The following is a 21,757-nucleotide window of genomic DNA, read 5'->3' on the forward strand; positions in this document are numbered from 1 at the left end:
ACGCACATCTGTGGATCCACTCTGGGCTGTCCTTCATCTCACTCTAATACTTTCCTTTCTCTTTTTCCCTTATCAACATACTCTTTCATAATGGAAAATAGAGTTAGAAAACTAGAGAGAGAAAATACAGTATGGTGGTGATGAGCCTGGCCTCCAGAGACAGCAGACCTGGGTCTGAGAACCAGGTTGTGCTGCTCGGCTGGGTGACCTTGGCGTGCTGCCAAGGACAGCTGGACCTCACTCTCCTCATCTGTGAAGTACGAACAGCATCCTTCTTCACTGGGGAGCAAGGCCTCAATGACCTAAAGCAGAGAAAGCCCATTTTATTCTGACCCGGCCATGGTAAGTGCCTGTCCATGTTCAATGTTAGTCACATGGGAGGCAGGGTGAATACACCAGAAGGCTGGCACTCATTTTTTTAAAAAATATGATTTTATTGATTTCAGAGAGAGGAAGGGAGAGGGAAAGGAGAGATAGAAACATCAATGATGACAGAGTCATTGATGGGCTACCTCAGGCACGCCCCCTGCCTAGAATCGAGCCCTGATCTCTTGGTCCATAGGTTGATACTCAACGGCTGAGCCACGCCGGAGAGGCCAGACACTCATTTTTAAGATCTGAATCACATTTCATTATATGGCTGCAATATAAATGAATCAACCTTCCCACTGTTAAATGTTTAAGACCTTTCCTTTCCCCACCCTGTCTTTTCTCTTTATCATGCTGTTTATAATACTACAGTGAATACCTGTAATAAAATGTTAATCTTTGACTGTTATTGACCTAATAAATCTCCTGTATATCCCAGATACTTTTCCTGATTTCCAGGCCTTTTGATAACAACTGGACTACAGGACACCAATCTCTGGTTTTGCTCAAAATTAACATATTCAAAACTACATTCATCATCTCCACTACCACCCCTTTGGCTTTCAGGTTTGAGCTGGCTCCTCCTCTTGTGGACCTTTAGTATCCAAGGTAGAAACCTGGATGTCATCCTAGGCTCTTCTTTCCCATTCCCCTATCTGGTCGGGCACTGAGCCCTATTAATTCCACTGCCCCTATGTCTCACCGCTCCATCTCCCTGATAGACCTTCTGTTCTCCATCTCACCTAAACAACTGAAGGATCTCTAACTTCCCTTCCTCTTGAGGCTCTGGTTTCCACACTCCATCCATCCATCCATCCATCCATCCATCCATCCATCCATCCATCCATCCATCCACATACCCACCCATGAAGTTTTCTTCCCAATATGCTAGAATGGTTTCTTTGTCATCCCTGGAACATGCAAGTTCCTGGTGGAAAGAGCACAGTCCAGGAGTCAAAATATCTGGTTCTACTCTTGCCTCCATGACTTACGAGTTATATGGCCCGAGAAACTCCTCCAGGTCTCCACTGGAAGTGAGTACAGTTCGTGTCCTGCCCCATCAGGGCCAGGTAATGGGTGTGAAGGTGCTATGGAAGCTCCAAAATGCTACACAAATATGTGGAATTAGTACATTTGCCTCTACCTTTCAACTCACACTGCCTCGGATGTCCACCTTTCCCTGTCCTTGCTCCAGGTATGCTCCACTCACCCCCCTGAGCATCAAGCTTCCCAACAACTCACCGTTCCAATCTTCCACACCCTGGCCTTTGCTCCCCCTTTTGCTCTGAAAGCTCTTCCCCACCCACCCCATCTGTCTGAGTCACACCAACTCACCTTTATGGCCTCTGCCACGGCTTTCTTGATTGATTACCTTTTAGTAAAGCAATAATACACACAGTGAGTATGAATCCATTTTGGGGAGTAACATTTGGTTACGGTTAAATTCTTGGGCTCCCAGAGGTCCCGATGCCTATCTCCTTGATGGAATTGCCAGGGGAGCACTGCCTCGAATAAGTGGTTTGTCTCAGCTGTTGCTAAATTTGAGGGTCACAAATTAACACTCTAGAAAGATCGAACTTTTCTGCTTCAGGCTTCTGAAATCTCCCCAACTTAAAGCCCAATCTAGCAAGTGACAAAAGACCCATCGTGATTTCTGTTTAAAAATATGTTTTTCTATCAAGCTGCCACATGGGAGATGAAATAGAATTGACAGGTGGCAGCAAAAGTCTTTCATTTAATTGAAATCTGCACATCTGGACTGGTAGCATCTTAAGAGCTCTAGTAAAAAGATGGTCATTGCCCAGGTCGCATTAAACGCAGCACCATGAGCATGTGCAGCCCCAGGGGTAGTGGGGAATATGCTATGTAACTGATGTACCTCATGGAGTGGTGCATCCCTCAACCCACATTTTAACATTTCCTATATAACAGAAGCCCAACATTTAATTTTTTTGTTCTTTATTTTTTGCTGTCATTGAACTGAACTGTTGGGCTAAATACCATCAACTTTCAGTTGTAACATTGTCTGCTAGTAGTTCGTTCATTTTGTTGTCAGCCAGCAGATGATATCTTGGTACCCAACAACTAGTAGCAGATGTCAAAGTTCAGAAAAAAAATGTGTGTAAGAAAAAAGAAGAATTGAGAGAAATCCCGTCCACTGAATTTCCTTCTTTCTGCAAATTAGGAAACATGATTGTAAAATTTAATTTTAGGGGCTGAATCTCTGGAATCAAAGAATAGTTTGAGAATCATGGCGCATTACCAAGGACAAGAGCCTGAGGAGCAACCTAAGATCCTTGCACAGAACATTCCCTTCCAGCCCATTCTAAATAGCACTCAGCGCACGTCAACATGCACACAAATCACCTGGGGAAGCCTGTGAAGTAGGGCCTGAGATTCTAATAAGGCCCCAGGTGATGCTGATGCCAAAGGTTCTGTAGACACCTGATGTTTTGGAGGATATAAACGTAAGGCTGGGAATACAGAATAAAGAAGCTGCAGAATGGAATTCCAACCCTGCAACGGAAGCCACGGTGGAATCATCAGATTTGGGGTTTAAATGGATCCCTGCATACAGCTCTGTGGGAGATGGGTTTCGTGAGAGACTGCTCTAGAAAAGTGATAAGGTTCTTAACCAGGGCAACAGCAGTTGAAACGGAGAGGCTAGGCTGGATGTGAAATTCCACCCAAATGGAATTCCCAAAAGGCAAAAGGAGGCAGGGAATTTGGCCCCTTTCCCCTAATCCGATCAGACCAGCTTCTGCTCTGAATGATCCTCTTACAGCTTCACCAACAGTTTGCAGACTTCAGAGGCCAATTTGGAAGCCCACTGTTGCCTCCGCGTTGGGATTCTTCTTGTCTCTCAGGGTGACTTTTCAGAGCAGGCTGCCATCATCCCTTCTCCAGGGCTAGAAAAACATGTCAGCTGACCCCTCACACTGGGCCCCCCCACCAGCTGTGTGATGAACACAGCGTGGAAAAACTGAAGGAGTCCAAAAGCCAGAAAACAGAACACAGGGAAGACACGCAGTTTGGGGAAAGGACAAAGGTACACAAAGACCCAGGGTCGCCAAGACAGAATTCTGGCCAGAGAGGCACAGTCTGAGTCCAATCGTGAGAACACAGACAGGGAAAGCCAAGAATGAAGGGCATCCACACAACATGGCCTGTGCTCTCCAACGTGTCGGTGTCGTGAAAGACAAAGCTGGGCAATGGCTTCGGATTAAAGGAGCCCAAAGAAAGTGACAACTAAAATGGAATGTGTGTTTCTGCACTGGAGCATGAATCAGGGAGGTTTTTTACTGTTGTTCCCTATAAATGTCATTTTTGGGACCATTGGCAAACATAAACATGACTATATCAGATAACAATATTGCATCAACATTAAATTTCCAGAACTTAGTCACAGCACGGTTGTTACGTAAGGAAAAGTCCTTCGTCTGTACTGAAGTATTTAAGGGTGAGGAGGGTCATGATGTCTGCAACTTACTCTCAAAGTGTTTGATGTCTGCAACTTACTCTCAAAGTGTTCTGGGGGAAAAATGTGTTAATATTTATGGAGAGAGAGAGAGACAAAGCAGATGTAGAAAAAGGTTAACTGGTGAATCTAGAATCGTCGGATTATTTTCGCAACTTCTCTGTAGGTTTGAATTTTTTTTTTAAATAAAAAGTTTAAAAGAAATCCACCAGAAATTGTTTGCTGGTTTGGAAGCAGCTAAAATGCCAGAAGTGAGTCCTGAGCAGGAGAACTGGGCTCAGTTCAATCTTGAGAGTTTCTTGCAACAGAGATGAGCCTGCCCCTCCATGGTGGTCAGTGCCATGTCACCTGGAACAGAGGGTGGGCAGTTCCAAAGGTCTCTCAGAAAGTGCTACCTCGGTTCCACTGCATCACGTAATTCCTGGGACTGGCTCCTTCTCCCGAAATCTGAAGGGAGCAGCTTGATAACCAAGCACTGTCTTGTAAGAGTTATTCCTGGGCCCCATAATGATGCTCCATCATTCCAGGGAGCAGGTGCCACTGGCTTTTAACTACTGCAGTTCTCCTTCTGAGCTCCATAGGACAAGAAGGTAGCACCCGATTTTTGCCCTAATGGTGTTTCCTCCAACTCCAAATGGAAAAATGGGCTTTGCTGGTCATTATTTTCCCTCTGCTGGGGGTAATGTACCCAATTCTGCACATGGGCCAACCAAGGAAAGCAGAGTGGTGCCGGCTGCATGGGTTTCTGCAGAGACCACTTTAAAGTCACCCAACTGTCAAGTTTTCAAATGGACAATGGTTTGCTTCTATGCTTCTCTGGATATCCTGGAACAATCTGATGGAGGGTTGCTAAAACAAGAATTCTTTCGCACCTTTCCTCCTTTTTTCTGGTCTTTCTCTCGCTCTCTTTTTATTATTATTTAATGAAAAGGAAAAAAAACAAAAACACACAAAAAAACTCTCCTGGCCCAAAGCCTAAAATCTCTTACTTGTGATGCTAATCTCTCCTCCCTGGCTCCAAGCCATCTCAGTTGGCTTTGTGCCTGTTTAATAATCATGGTTGCTGATAGCAGGTTGTGTCAGTGTTTCCATTATGAAGCTCAGCTTTGAAAATGTTCCTGAGGTGGGCGTACAGTCAGTCTTCCAGGCAGCGGGTACTTACCCCGCATGCCTTGCCCCATGTCCAGGTGTGGACCAGGCATCACCAGCCTGCATTTACACACCTCTTCTCTCAAGGCTACTTGGCCTATAAGGGTGCTCCTTTAGAGCTTTTAGGAAAAGCCAATTTTCTGTACAATGCTTCACTCTGTAAACATCTCTTTGAAGGCATCTGAATTTGAGTCTGAGTAAAAAAGGATCACACGTGTTAACAATTTTTAAAAAAGAAAGAGCCCTGGCTTAGTTGGTTAAGCATTGTCCTGTGCGCCAAAATGTCTTTGGTTCAATTCCCAGTCAGGGCACTCAAATTTTTTCAATAAATGGTTTATTTCAGGAATAAAATTAAAAAAAAAAAAAAAAAAAAAAGAGGGAGAGAGAAAGAAGAGAAACGACATGGTGGGTATCTGAGGAGAGTGTTTTCTCCCAAGGCTTGATAAAGAAAATATTTTTGTCTTTCTTCTCCTCGGTTCCTTAACCCCAATTTTCTGTAAGACTTGTTTACATACTGAAGTTTTTTCAACCAAACCACTGAATAGTTTCCCCATTTATCACCTACTGTCCGTTGTTTCATGGACTCAGATAGCCAGTGAAGGGCAGAAGCTTCCATCACTGACACTTCCCACAGGTCCACTCTGGCTGCGGGATCTGCTTCTTGGCAGCTGAGGTGGAGCATGGAAAGAGCAAAGGATACACTTTTAAAAGGATGGGTCCTCAGTTTTGTCAGTTCTTAATTGTGTGGACTTGGGCAGTGTATTTAAACATCTCTCAATAGCAGAGCATCATAGAGTCCACCTGAAGATGCAGTGAATGTTAAAACTGAGATAATATATAGCACAAAGCTCTCCTAAATTTAAGTGTCGGGTCTTATGCTTTGATGTTGGTCCCTAACAGCAGCTCCCTGGGTGCCTGCTGAATTCACTTAATTTCCTGGTAACTGCAGGGGGCATTTTTCTGTCTGGCACTGGAGGAGTTTTCCCACCTAGTTTGAAGAGCTGTCTTCCTGCCCGTTAATTATTATTTTATTGTCCATTCTGACTCCCAGGCACAACCCACAACAAATACAAGGACTTACTGGACCACGTTTACTCGCTGCTAACATCATTCAGAGGGATGACAGAAATAAGGAGCCACTCATACAATGTCTCCTGTCTAAAGTCTTCATTAAGAAGAGATTGGGAAGTTTTCTGGGCAAATACGCAAAACAGGGGTAAGTCACAATAAACCCTGTGAGGATTCTCTGCCATCAGGGGCAAGATCTGTCCCCAGGCTGGAGGGCGGCTGTCAGTCGGCAGGAGGCATGTATCCAAGGTCTTGCACAGACTATGGGAAATCCATAAACGGTTTAGGACAAAGACTTCTCAGAGCTGCCTCTCCCTCACGTGGTGAGACAGGCAGAGCAGTTTGGCTGTGGATATTTTCAGATGTCCTCTGGCACTTGACCTCGGCCGAGGAAGGCACACGCAGACCGAAAGGTAGGAAAAATAAACTGTTCGGGCTCCAGGAACAGAGTTCTCGGTTCGGCTTTGTTCCTGTCAAGGTTTATCTTTAGCCTCGTTTTATTTTTAACTTATTTCCTTTGCCTTTGGGTCTCTGGGGCCCGTCTCTCTTTCCTATCATGGTGTTTGCGCCCAGATCCCCTTTCTCTCCGAATCTGGTCATTTTCATCCCCTTCTATGTGTGTGCCACCAGCATCCTGCCGACCACCTGTACCTTCTAAGGCCGGGGGTGGGTGGTGGGTATCTAACTTGAGTCAGACTCAAGATGACTCAGCTTTGTCCTTCCACCCATATTTGAAAATTTACACAAACTGAAGACATGTTTGAAAAGCCATTTTCCATTTCAAGATTATTTGCTGCCCTACAAAACTTGGAAGGAGAAAAAACAAACCTGACATTGCTTCTGTAACACGGGAAGGACTATTTCCCTTTGTTCGCTATGGAAATTTAAACCTTTAGCCAGGCTTTCAAAACTCAAGGTAGCACATTCCACATGCGGCTTCATAATTCCATTTTTAGAACCAAATATAGCATATTAATTACATGGGAGCTTATGTGCCAAGGCCAAACTAACCTAGAATCAAGTCCCAGGTCTGATGCTCGCCAGTTCTGACCTTGTGCAGACCACGCGCTCTCATTAAACCTCTGTTCTCAGCTGGAGGACAGGAATAAGAAGAGTTGTGAGGACTTGGTAAGATCACAGCTATAGGCGGGTTAGCAGGATGCTGGACTCACGCACAGTAAATATTCCTGCCAATATCCATCTCGTTGTCATCATTATCACTAGCCGATATCCACATCACGTTATCACTGTTACTTCTCCACTCTGGAAGAAGGTACTTTCTAGCTGGGGCCTGCTGGTTTACCTTCTACACGCTGCCTTCCTTTGGCTGAGAGGCCCAAGAGAGCCTGCTTGCTCCACCTGTACTTTGCAAAAGGGCCATTAGATGGGGCCCTGCCATCATTGCCCAAGTCAGCAGTGCAGTAAACACCACAGCCCTCAGGGTTTGGCACGTGTGTGATAAGCTGGGTCCATCCACATGAAGTGGAGATGTACTACTCCTTCCAAATATAAAGCTCAGCATCCAAGCGGCAGCATGCTCAGAATCATTAATCAACCCACTTTTGGGAAATAATTATCAAGACTCCCTGGGAGAAAATTCCTAGAGGTTAGTGGTCACTTATAGAGTGACTGGCATGTGATCCTTCCAGGATCATGCTTTCTAGCCACAGGGAACTCATTGCTGATGGGTGCTACTGACAGACCACCGATCTGGAGAACCCCGGCCCCTCAATTTACTGAACAAGGTCCAAGAGGCTCACATTCAAGGTTCTGCTTTACCCCAACTCATGCCCACATCTCTGTGATCTCAGTTGCCATCCGGACAATACCTTATGCCTAAGTCCTTTCTAATACTCTTCCAGTGACCTTCACCTCTATTCTACCTTCTATCTACTTCCTCCCAAGCAACCCCCCAGCCCCGGTCTTGAATCTTCTGGTATTATTCCACCTCTGAAATCTGAAAACTCCAAGTTACCTTCTCTCCAATCCCAACCTCAATGCTCTCATTCTCACTCCCGGGGCCTTCTCTTGGACCTTGCTGAGCTCTCCAATCCCCAGAGCCGCCACTGGACTCCAGCGCTCAGGCTCACCTTCACTTACCAGCTCTATTTCTCCATAACCTGCTGAACCCACCCTGAAAACAAATCCTGAATCAATTCACCCATTTCTTCGGCTCCTACGTGCAGGCTGCAAAGCACAGCTGGGAAAATGACACAATTACTTAGGACGGTGGCTCTAACTCATTCAAAATTTCCCAAATCACCAGACTGCCAAACCTTTCAAGCAATCCTCTTACTCTTCCGGAGGTGGTCCCCTCGTCCATTTCCCATACAGGGTACCATTCACCTTTCTCCTCCTCAAGCCCCCTTTCCTGTCCCTTCCCTTTCAGTGGCTTTCTGCTCCTCTCTCTCCTCCCCACAGACACATCCTTCACTGCCCAGCCCTTGCCCTTTCCTCCTACCTTGGAGGTTCATGAAGACCATCCACTCTCTGGCTTCCAGGAGCCGGCTCTTTTCTACTTTCCAACTTTCACTCTCCTGCTGGCAACTTCCTCTCAGCATCTCACAGCCAAGAGTTAATTTACAATAGTAAGTTTATCAATTGATAGCCCCACATTTGTGGGGTTTTTCTGGCATCCCATGCCTTCCCTTGGGTTCACTTTTTAAATATATATCTGTTCACTAGCTTCTTGCACCTACTATTGCTCTTCAGAAGTTCACAGTCAGAGTCATTATTGTACCCTTTGTATGTGATCTGCCTTTCCTCTGAAGCAGCTTTCAAGCACTGTTAAAAATCTTTAATCTCTGAAGTCTCATTACAATGAGACTACGTATGGATTTGTGTTCAACTCCTTAGTGTTAGAGTGATACTAGAGGGTTGCCTGCTGGGAGTGAAATCCCACCACCTAGCTGTGCAAACTTGAGAAAGTTACACATATTCTCTCTTTTACAGTATATTCACCTGTAAAATGCTCTTCAAGGTTATTAGAGGACTAATGAGTTAACACATAGAAAGCACATACAATGGTGGAACCTAAGTGCTCGGCAAGTGTTAGAAATTATTATTCAAAGTATACTTCTGACCTGAGTTTTCATGTCGTTCTTTAATTTGAGGAAGTTCTCTGCTTTTATCATTTCAAATTGCTTTTCTGTTTTTCCTCTATTGCATTTGTCTGCTGCTTTGAGATAACCATATGGTGACTCTCAACTATTAATAGCTAATACATTTAGCTATTTATTTTTTAAAAATTCTTTATATTTCTGTGCTATGAAATGGGTTGTATTTCTCAACACTGTCTTCCAATTCAATGATTATCTCTTTAGTTATGTCTGGAATTTGTTTATCTTATCTATGGAGTCTTTCATATCAGTGCCTGGGATCCCAAATTTCTAATTGCTTCTTTTTTCAAATCTTCAGTTATTCCCATATCAACATTTGCTACTGCTTGTCCCCAGACTTAGAGCCCAGCCACTCTATGCACCTCCATCCTTCTGAGTTTCTGGTCCTATTTCTGATCCATGCATCTGGCTATCTCATTTTGTTTTTTCTCTTTTTGTATTTCATCTGGGCTGGCTATGTGTTTGGAACAGAGGAGATGTATCAGAACATGGACTTGTTTTCTACCAAGATGGGAAGTGTTCCATAGGCTTCTCCCCTCAACTATAAGTCCCTCACTTTCTTTCTCTTTTAAAAATGTTTTTATTGATTTCAGAGAGAGGAAGGGAGATGGAGAGAGACAGAAACATCAATGATGAGAGTCACTGAGCCTGCCTCCTGCGTGCCTCCTAGTAGGGAATCAAGCCTGCAACCCCAGGCATGTGCCCTGACCCGGAATTGAACCATGACCACCCAGTTCATAGGTCGACACTCAACCACTGAACCACCAGCTGGGCTGAGTCCACTTCTGACTCAGTTCCTCCCCTTCCTTTCAGAGCCAAGCATCTCTCAATTGGTACATTGCAAGCTGGGTTCTGCCCCCACCACCTCACTCATTTTCAGAAAGGTCACCAATGACTGTCTTATTGCTCAGTCCCACAGGACCTTTTAAATCCTATGTTCCTGCACTATGTTGCTATTATCATTGGTGACATTTTCTTCCTTGGCACTCTCTCTCCTGGCATCCTGAGTCTCCTCCCACCTTTCAGGGGATTCCTGCTCATCCATCTTCATGGACGCTTTTCCATCCCCTCCCCCTTTAATGCTGCTACTCCTACAGGTCCCACCCTTACCCTTCTTCTCTCTTTAGCTGTCACATATCCGTTAGGCAATATCTTCCATTCTTATGGCTTCAGACTACTCTTGCTTTATGACTTCCAAATCTGTATCTCTAGGTCATAGTTTTGGATTTATACATTCAATTTCATACTGGTTATTTTCACCAAATTTCCCATGAGCACTTTACACTCAACCAGACAAAAAGGGAACTCGTCAGCCTCTCCAAGCTGCTCAAAAATATTCCTTGTCTTGGTGGCACTATCACCTTTCCATGACAAAAATCTGAATTATCCCAGACCCCTGAGTCCGTTGTCCCATTCTATCCCCAAATCTAATTAGGCACCAATGTATCTCCCTCTTTCTAATTAATCCTCTCCTCTCTCTTTCTATTTTGGGCTGTGTTTTGTCTCATCCAATCTATTGCAAGTCTCCTGTTTCCTCAACCAGTCTCTCCCTGCATTGCAGTCCTCTCTTTCTTTCCAGTCTCATCCTCGATCCTCTGTTCACTATAGTATCTACCCTTTTATGCTACAATGGTTGGACTTGCCTGCCCAAGCTGATGACTCCTTATACCACATAGATGCTCGACAAATGTTTCCTGTACAAGGAATTAATGCACGATTGTGATCAACCTTTGCTTTCAATGCAAAATAAAAGACTTCTGGGGTTCTCACTGCAAAGTCAAGACAAAGGGATTGAGGAAGAAAACTGATATTTACTAAATACCTATTACCTGTAGAATAGGTGGCTTATATCAATTGTTTGGTTCAGAACATTCATTATCATTTTAAATTTGATTCAAGGGGATAACGGAAATCCAGGAAGAAGAATCTTTAAAACATAAGCATTTACTACACCTCTAAGAATGAAGAACACCCATGGGAACAGTCTTTAAATCAGAAGACTTTACATTCTTGTCAATTTAGAAGAATGGTTAGAACAACATGAATAAAATGAGGTCTGCTGAGAACAGCTCCAACTCCTTCCTCTCTCAAGGTCAGAGCTAGCTGCCCTTGAGACACCGTAGGACTCTTCAACTACATTACCCAACTTTGCAGCAGGAGAAACCTGTTGAAGTCCCTGAATGTTCAGCCCAATAAAACCACTTCTTGACTTTGCCCAATGTTACAGATAAACACCTGTTACCTAGAGGGGCACTGGCTTGGAATAAGTAATGTACACAGAGTTGGAAACATCCTCTACATTGGACATTCCTATTTGTACAAGGGTGTGGTGATAATTTTTCAGTTCCTTAGTACTCCATGGTGCAGACTTACACAGTGGGTCCTAGAAGACACAGTTTTCAGGGCAGCTAGAGAACAAATGTGACAAAAAAACACAACTCTCAAAAATCCGTATTCAGAGGGAGTCACTAATTAATTTTTATCCTTAATTGTGTAAGAGAGAGTATTTTTTCCCAATAGTAAGATTTTTCAAACAGTAAGATCAAATCTTGGAGGAAGCAATGCAGTTATAGGAACACTTAGCTAAAGCAGAGTATAAGTTATCCTGCTTTAGCTAAGTGTTCATTACTTTTTTTTTTTTTAAAGCAATACCGTTTTCTATTCCAAACTATTACAAAAAGCCTCAACACAGTCATACCATGTGTGCCACTGGTGTGTATGATTTAACACCATCTATTTCAAGAGACCCAGATGGTTCTGAGCAAATTTAGCTGGGTGCTGAAAACAAGGCTTCACCCATAGATCAAAATTAAGTTACTAGAAAAATCAATCTTTCCAGTGTCCTTCATTCCTGGGAACCTTCTTTAATACATTTCATGTTTCATTTCAATATTTCACTCTAGTTTCGACATGCCAACTAAGGTGAAGCTGATTTAAAAACAAACTCCAACTCAAGGCAGATTTGTAATTTCCTCTGAACCCAGGTATGAGTGATGATAAAACATTTCAGCACCAAATAGTCCATTATTTCCTTGACTATCTACTCCAATAGCATTTAGTTGATGCTTTAAAACATACATTTATTAGTAATCTAACTGGCATAGCTCAAGAAAATTAAAATTACTCCATAGAATGGTCTGCATATTCCAAGGGTATTTATGACTGTCTCTTTAAAGGACTGGAAACAAGATGAGATTTTCAGATGCAGCTTCAGGAGGTTTATATTTAATAAAGTTTATGTACCAAATGGCTGTAAAGTCTGACGGACTATAAACAGGCCTTCAATAGGTATTAGTGGGGAAATATGATTTAACAGCTTAATATTGTGCAGACAGAATTGCTGTCAGTCTCAGAAGATCAAGTGCAGAGTTTGGTGGGCAACAGCTGGCATGCTGCTCTGTGAAAACACAGAGCCTGCACACAGTGGAGCAGACGGAAGCAATGATTTCAGTGCATTGAAAGCAACCCCCCCCCCCCCAAAACCCCCCACAACCAACCAAACAAACAAAAGACACAAAAACAACAACAACAAAACTACCTTGGAACCACATCTATTGGAAACCATTACCTTCTTTTCCATAAAGTAGGTTCCTATCATCTCCTTGCCCCACTTATTTTAAAGACTAAAACACTGGTGGAGACATTGTGTCCTTGAGGGTGTTTATGAGATAGACAGCATCCAGGGTATTGCGAAAAATCCCTTTTGCAAAGATGATGGCGCTGAATCTGTGAGTAGAGAAGACGCATCGCTCCTTTTTCAGAGCTCTATCAGCTCATTGGCATTAACAGGAAGCCAGTCAGTGCCCGGGAAAAGTTGACAACTGACCTTCCAGGCCTGAATGACAGCATAGCTTATCAGTCAGTGACTTTCCACTGGCGGAACCCAGCCAGCATGGTGCTCACACTTTATATGCAAACACTATTCAGAGCTTAAATGCACTATCCAGACACCTCAACATCCACTGCAGGAGGAAGTCTCACGGCGAATTCAATGAATTCAAGGCGCTATCAGTTATACCAACAAAAAATAAAAATGCTGCCACTTACAACTGTATGATGCCATCAACGCAAACACGCAGTTCATTTTTAGGACTGTCAGAAATTAAAAAACAGTAGCCACCTTAGGCTTGATGAAATATGGAAACACCAAAAACAGCTAACTTTTTGAGCACCTACTATGTGTACCAAGCACTGTTCCGAGCACTTTTCGTGATTAACACATTTAATCTTCACAAGTACCCAATGAGTAGAAACAATAATTCACTCATCTACATACAGACTGAAGTAACAAGCCTTAACCAACCTCGACGCAGCTGACCCAGGAATCAAATCCAACTGGTCCGACTGTAGTGCGTGCAGCTTTTGTCCCTTCATTTTGCCAACATTTTTTTTTTTTACATCCAGCTCTCAGATCACAAATTGTACTACAAACAGCAAAGGCGACGTCTTAAGGAACCAAACAGAGTATGTTTTCCATTGTCCTCAGAATGACACTATTAGACACAGATTGAGAAGGCCATTGATTTTCCACTCCACGGACCAAAGTGGATAATAATCCTTCGAAACTGCAAATGGGGGTGCCTTATGCAGCCTTCTTTTTAGCACGTACTGATTTATTCAAGAAAATCACAGATTTCGTAGATGGCTGGTTATAATAATCTCAGGTTAAAAACAGAACCATAAAAGTTGAAGACAGCAGAGATTCTGTCTAAAAATAAAGCAAATGCTTTTTTTCTTTCTATAATCCTCAGTTAGAAGCTATTTAAGAAAAAGATAATCAGCTTCAGAAATCTGTAAATATGGATTCTACGGTTCTCACTGGCACCTCTGCTTTACGAAGTCACTTTAGTATGTTTTGAAATGCGTAAATGAATTATTTTACCCTACATCCATCCATGTTGCCCTCTTATTTTTAAATGATATCATTTTAAAAATTGATTTTAGTGAGAGGAAGGGGGGGAGAGAGAGAGAGAGAGAGAGAGAAACATCGACGTGAGAGGGCAACATTGACTGGTTGCCTCCAGCATGCCCCCCACTGGGGATCGAGCCTACAACCTGGGCATGTGCCCTGACCAGGAATCAAAACTGGCAACTTTTGGTGCATGGTACGACACCCAACCAACTGAGCCATCCTGGCCAGGGCAGTTCTCCACATTATTTACTCTATTTTCTTGATAAGGAAACCAAGACTCCGCTGCTTAAGGTCATATAGCTGGGGCTTCAACGCTGATCATTTTGTTTCACAAAGAACAACTCTGTGTTCTTTCATTACAACACAGCTGAACTAGACACTAAATCAATTCCAAATACTCCTTTTAGGCAACCTCCAAGGACAGCTCTTGGGAAGGACAGAACCTCATGCTTCCAGGAACTCAACAGGGCACACTCTTTCCATCTGATCAGAGGAGGTTGTTGCTGAGGAATAAAGGCTAATGGGAATATGGTGCCCTCCAGCCGTTTTATTATGTGTGTGGGGGTAGTGGGGGTGGTTATAAACATGCTTTTTGTAAACTTTCCTGTTTCCAGGGGTATGAAGAAGTGGCGAAATTAGAGAATCTGATTTCCTAAGTTTCACAGTTGGTTTTAAATAGCACTTAATATTTCTTTTAAATTTATATTCTCAGCCTTGATGCCCCTCAGATTCACCTGGGGGAGCTCTATGAATTCCAACGCCTGGATTCCACCCCAGACAAATGACGTCAGAATCCCAGGGGGTGGGATGATGGCATTGGTGCTAAAGCTTCCCAGGTGACTTTACTATCAGTCACGATGGAGAACTATTTGTCTAGATCCTTAAATGGGGTGGCAATCTATCCTACAAATGGCATATACTACACCTTACTCCCCAAAAAGAATATATATCAGGTTTAACTGGAGGGTGGACTTTAAAACGGCATAATATACTCCCAATTGGCAAATTCAGGGTTCTTAGAGGGATAATGTTCTACCCTTCATGTGTGTTGGCTGGTTTAGACCAGGCTGCACCCAATTAAATCCCAGTGGAGTGGAACCCAGGCATGAGCCATTGCTAAAACCTCTTGGGTGAGGCCCATGTGCAGCCAAGATTGAGAACCACCCCTTTAAATGGTGTCTGCTTTGTTTGGAAGAGGAAGTAGAGGCCAGGCTGCCCCCATTAACCCCGGTGAGCGACAGTAACTTGGCAGCAGCCATCACACGCGTGCTAAGCACTGGCTCTCCCAGATCGAGATTTACGGCCTTGGACAAACAACAGGACCTGAACTTGGCATGGTGCCGTCCTCCCCAGTAGTAATTAGGGCTTAAATAATCCCCATCAGTATGTGCATAAAATAAATGGACCTCAATTTAAGACAACTTCCCCATTGTGTCCTGGTTAATGTTTTCACAATTTACAGGTTTTCACAATTGGAAATATACGAGTTTTGTTTTCACACAGAGAAGAAGATATTTAAACCTAGTCATATAAATACTAATCCCCCCCCCCCATACTGGGTCATGCAAAAAAAATTACTTACATGGTCATTAATAATAAGATAATAACATGTACTCTGTTCAATCACTAATCAATATGATTATCACAAGCGTCTTTCAATTTAATCATCGCTTCTTATCGTCATCAATTTCATTAAGTTTTTGGCAGGTAGGGGAGAAATCAGGGTATAGATAGCAGTATGAAGGATGGCAGCTGAATGACAAGACTATACACCCAGAAAATGCAAAGAAAGGAAGTGAGTTTATTAAATAATTTAGCAGAGCAGTGAGAAGAGAAATATCCACTACTGCTCTGCTTTCTTTAGCAATCTGCCTCCCACCCAAATGCCCGTACTCCTCCCCGGACAGAAAATGCACATGCCAGCACACACCATCCGCTTAAGGCTCGAGTTTTAAACCTCGGGACAAAGGTATCTTTTAATAATTAAAGTAAGCATTATTACATAAAAATATATTTCTCATGGTCTGATTTCAAAGCATTAATAACTGAATGAAATGAATGAAAAACCAATAAAGTCTTCCTTTTCTGCCGCCCTGGGACCAACCTTGGCCCAGCTGGGTGATCAACAGCTGCTGCTGAATATGTAAATGAGAGAAAGGCGAACTAGCAAAGAAGTCTAAGCAAGCTAGGGCTGGCCCGTCTGGTCCAGTGGCCTCAGAAGCAAGACCCAGGGATCTCGGGGGCCGAGCCAGGCAGAGGCTGAAATGGGAACATGGGCCAAAGCACACTTAGGACCTCCTCGTTTTGCTTGTATTTTGTTTTTTAAAAAAATATGTTTTGATTGATTTTAGAGAGAGAGGAAGTACGAGGGAGAGAGAAAAAACATCAATGAGAGAGAAACATTGATAGGCTGCCTCCTGCACGCCCTCTTACTGGGGATCAAGCCCACAACCCGGGCATGTGCCCTCACCGGGAATTGAACCGGTGACCGCATGGTGCGCTGGACCATGTCCAGCCAACTGAGTCACACCGCTGGGCAGGACCTCTTTTGTGTAACAAGATTGCGGGACATGGACTAGGGTAAGCCGGGTGCCATGACAGAGAGATAGGATCTGGCCCCAGTGGCAGTCTCAGAATCAGCAAGTTGGAGAGGAGATCACGCGGGTAAAATAGCTGGCATTTCTCCCAGAGGAAGTGCACTGTGTTGACCAGGACTATGCACAAGTGCCCATGGGTTAGTGCTTCTCTTGCAGGCTGGCCTAAGTCTCAGAGAGGCCCAGCCCTGGCCATGCGCAGGGGATGCTGCTGACTCTAGCGTGGATAACCTGGTATTTTAAATTCCTAGGAGAGGAGTAACAAAGCTAAATTCCTAGGAGAGTAGTGAAAAGAACTTAGCAGCTGCCAAAACAAGATTCAAGATAAATGATAATGATGTGAATTTTTCGACTACTTGAAGCAAGCGGAGGGTAACCCAGAAGATTATGCTGTTCCTATCAACCTATAGGGATCACCATGAGGCCACGTGACCTCCTTATACCTCCACAAACGGAGCAGTTTTAACTATTCAGGAGGACAGAGCAACAGAGAAAAAGAGAAAGCAAGGCCATCTGTTTGGGAAGACCAAAAGATGTTAAAAAAAATTAACACTGTGCCAGGCAAAGCAGCTCAGGCATATCTGATCTGCATCTCCCTTTTCCTGATGGCCAAGCCCACTTCAATATCCAGTGTCTGGCAATTAGTTAAAGGAATATGAGTGTGGAATACAGTACAGCCATCAAAAATCATACTGGAAAGGACACTTCATGACATGTTAAAAACAGCATATTATACGATTCAATTTTAGGAGAATTGGTTAAAAAAGAAATTCATCCATAATCTGCAACATGAACCAAAATGCTAATAGTAGTCATCTCTGACTTATGGAATTAGTACTGGTTTTTCTTTTCTTTCTTATTTCTCCCCCATGCCTTTTTTTTTGCATTTTTCAAGTTTTAAGAGCCATGTGTTAATTTTCCAATCAGAAAAGAAGCCATTATTTTACAAGGATTCAAGGTAAACACCGTGTAACTCTATTTTAGACAATAAAGCTTTGATGAAACTGGCCACCACAGTACCTCAGATTTCAGGCTGCTGGCAAACTCTTCCGTTGGGGTCACTAACCACCAGCGGATGCTAACCACTGGAGATCCTGAACTTGGGGGGGGGGGGGAGTACCATTGCCACATACATTCTTCTTTCCTTTGGAAAGTTCCAGGAACTCTGGCAAAAGCATTGAGCTGGGACAGTCCAGAAAATATACAAAGAATGTACACATATATCTGATTGTATTCATATCAGTAAGTAAATGTTAACAGTCATTGAGAAGATATGTGTTCAATCCAATCATCAGAAACCAAATCCAGGAGTTCTAAGGTCCCCACCACCCTCTCAATTCCCAATGACAATTACTCCAGGTCACAGAAATTTCTGCACATAAAAATGAGAAGAAAAGCTAGACAAGAGATCCCAGGGCACTAGCCCTCAGAAGCCAAAGGCCAGAACTTCGAGGTCCCAGGCACAGATCTTGCTGCTGGCCTTGGACACATAAGGGCTTGAAAAGTGCTGTGGCTCTCAGAGCTGGAGAGGCAAGGGCACAGTATGGATGGGGGGTGCGGGTGTGGGGCTACTCACACTGTCATTGCTTCCTTTGTTGTCTTCATACTTGGTTTCTATGTGAATGGAGAATTTCGGCAGAAAGGAACACTACGGAAGAAGAGAAGGTTTCATTAGCATACTCTGCATCTTCAGTATAGTGTCTGGATGCTCTCCTGACCCCTTGGTTGGGAGCCCTGTTTGTGATCAGAAACTCTAAGACACTAGGTCAATATCCAAATTCAGACGAGAAAAGCCACCTCTGGCAACACGAATACAATTTCATCCAGAAGCCAGGAGACCAAGTGATGGAAGGCAAGTTGCTGGAGAGGACATTTTCATTTCTCTCTCTCTTTTTTTAAATCTTCACCCGAGGATATTTTTTCCATTGCTTTCCAGATGGGGGGGGGGGGGGGGAGAGAGAAAAACATCGATGTGAGAGGCATACATTGATTGGTTGCTTCCCACATGCGCTCCAACCGGGGTCAGGGATCAAGTCTGCAACCAAGGTATGGGCCCTTGGCCAGAATTGAACCTGGGACCCTTCAGTCCTTGGGCCAAGGCTTTAACCACTGAGCCAAACCGGCCTGGGTGAAGAGGACATTTTCAAAGGATTATGTTCTGAGTTGTCCCACAGACTTGAGAGAAGCCAGTTCCTGAATCAGAGGCAGTTCCAGCTCTGGGTGCTTACTGCTGGGGAGCAGCAACCACTGCTGGATCCTGGAGACCCAGCCTTATCCTTTTAAAAATATTCCTATAAAACTAGGCAGGAAGGTATAGCAGAACCTTAAGATCATATATTACTGAAGTCTGACAGACCAGGCTTTTAGTTTGGGTCTATCACTTAATAGCTATGTGACTTTGGACAAGTTGTTGAACTTTTCTGGACCCTAGCAGTATTAAAACAGGGATACTAATTATTACTTAGTAGTGACATCGTGAGGGTCAAATAAAATCATGTGCACAGAACACATGGTGCTGGGCATAGAGGCAGCATTCATTCAGTATTAGGCTACAGCTGAGCTTGACATAAAAGAGCCCCCCTTCTTGCTGGCACAGGGGAGAGGAACCCCAAATGCACACAGCCCTATGTCCCAGTCTCACTGAGTTCCATTCTAAGGATTCAGTAGATTTTAAGGGTTAAGGTAGAGGATTTTGATGGATATTGATGTAACCTCCCTCCTGCTGGCACCAAGCTGGGCAATAACTATCTTGGCCACCAGAAATGGGATTGAAGACAACTGGGTAAAATGACCCAGCAACTGTACCAGGAGCTGTAGGCATTGGAGAAATGAGAGTTGGGTTGATATGCTCAATCCCAAGAGCACATACTCTACACCAGGCACTGTTCTAAGTGCCTGCAGGTTCTAATTCATTTACTCCTTGAGTCCATCCCATGAACTAGGTACTATTATTATTGCCCTGCTCTAAAGACAAGGAAACGAAGGCACAGAGAGGTTAAGAAAATGGCTCATAACCACACAGCCAGTAAGTAGCAGAGGCGGGATTGAAAGTCTGGTGGCCTGGGCCCAGTGTCCATCCCCACTGGTTCTAGAAGTGGGGTCTCTGAACTTTTAGCAGCAGCAGCAGTAAAACCTGGAACTTGTTAGAAGTGCAAATTCTTCGGCCCAACCCCACACCCACTGAATCCAAGAAACTCTGGGGGTGGGGCCCAGGCATCTGTGTTTAACGAGCCTGTCAGGGCCCACTGATGCACACCCAAGTGGGAACACCACCTCACTGCTTCAGGCAGAGGAAGTAAACAGAGAGAACACATTATTTAAACTCCAGAATCCACAGTACCCACCCTCACCCGTGTCTGCCCAGTGGAGAAGACACCCCCAGCATCTATACAATAAGGCAGAAGCTTTGTATGTGCCATTGAAAAGTCTCCTGATGCCACACGCCTGTGAGATTCGGCATTCACCAGTCTCAATCTGAGTGAAACCAGCAAGCTGAACCATGACAAGGGAAACAGTCAATCCCAATAATTGCCTTCATGGAGAAGGTGGCCCTGCGATTATTCATTGACACTTTCTTTGCTGTTTCCTCTCCAAGCTCTCACTTCATAGCTGCTGCCCTCACACTCAGTCCCAAGGGGTTCCAAGGAGGGGCTGCTCATTGTGAATCGAGACCCTGAGGACTCAGAGCCCTCAGCAGAGCTCTCCATCGACCTTGAACTTGGGGAGATGCACCTGCCCGAGACCCTTTTAAAAACAAGGCTTCAGGTAAACAGATTTGACCTTTTTTAACCCATAATTCACATGAGAGTCAATCCAAAGTGAGTACAATACCAGCTGGTGAGTGAATGGCAGGGCCAGCGTGGGGAGCTGGGTTGGGGTGCATCGGAGTGGAACTCCGAAAGGATTTTTATTGTTTGAACCTCTAAACCACTTACTTAAGGCCAAACAAATAAATCTTAGCATTTGGGTATTGAACCCAAATAGGAAAATCAAAACTCTTATGCAAATCAGCAGATGTTATTTTTGAGTTGAGGACTTAGGTGATTTTCATATCAGAAAGGCAAGGCCGTCAGAGGCTGTGAGTGCACCTGGAGAGTGAGGTAGCAGGGGGACCCAGGTCAGACAGGCCACCTCCAGAGGGAAGGAATTTTTCTGCTACAGCAGTGGTTTGGGACTGATAATTCCCTTGGGAACTCTGATGGTTGCCTCTCGGAGCCCACGTGGTGTATCTATGGCTCGGAGCATTTTCAGAGCTATCACTAAAATATTTCCAGTGAGATGTCCATGTTGAGATAAACTTCTGCTTCATACAGGTTAGCATCCCTAAGAACACAGCCCACCGATCCTTGTGGAGCCTAACTGTCAGGAGTGCGAGAGGAAAAGAAGTTGGGAGCCCTGACATATACAAACTGGAACATACTGAAAGAAGAGAGACATCGGGGGTGCCCCCCAATGGCTAAAACTGGACGATGTCTAAGGGACTCAAAAGACGCATACTCTCTATGGCACCCTGAGCACTTAAAGTCCCATTTGGGCTGCAACAACATGAAGACAAGTCAGAAATACTCATGGCAGACAGAATTCCCAGATGGAACCCAAGAACCCCAGACTGCCCGGCCGGGTGTGGCTCAGCTGTTGAGCATCGACCTAGGATCCAGGCGACTAGGGTTCAATTCCTGGTCAGGGCACATGCCTGGGTTGCAGGCTCGATCAATGACTCTCTCATCATTGATGTTTCTATCTCTCCTTCTCCTTTCCTCTCTCTGAAATCAATAAATATATATTAAAAAAAAGAAAAAAAAAAAAGAACCCCAGATAGTGGTACACATATCCTATATAATGCCTCCCCTTAAGTGTGGACAAGACCTGAGAGTATGGGATAGGAGGTCGTTTGATTAGGTTACCTAAGTGATCAGATGATGCTACATTATATAAGACCTGTTTTTAGAAGAAGCAGAGATTCCTCTGCTGGCTTCGAAGAAGCTGCCATGTCTTGAGAGGGCCACGTGGCTAGAAGCTGAGGAGCTGAGAGTGACCTGCTCTGTTGAGGACATGTCATTATGTGTCC

The 21,757-nt window shown here is 44.1% G+C and overlaps 1 protein-coding gene across 1 annotated transcript in view; it reads right to left on the bottom strand.

The window, feature by feature from the left end:
• PITPNC1 (phosphatidylinositol transfer protein cytoplasmic 1) overlaps positions 1-21,757 on the bottom strand; it is a 184,380-nt gene that overhangs the window by 48,425 nt on the left and 114,198 nt on the right. Inside the window, exon 5 of the mRNA XM_087826317.1 lies at positions 18,266-18,337. Within this exon, the coding sequence (XP_087682443.1) occupies positions 18,266-18,337 (72 nt within the window). The remainder of the gene's footprint in view (positions 1-18,265; positions 18,338-21,757) is intronic.

The sequence above is a fragment of the Miniopterus natalensis genome, chromosome 17, assembly GCF_054644295.1.
Source record: "Miniopterus natalensis isolate mMinNat1 chromosome 17, mMinNat1.hap1, whole genome shotgun sequence".
NCBI classification, from domain to species: Eukaryota; Metazoa; Chordata; class Mammalia; order Chiroptera; family Miniopteridae; genus Miniopterus; species Miniopterus natalensis.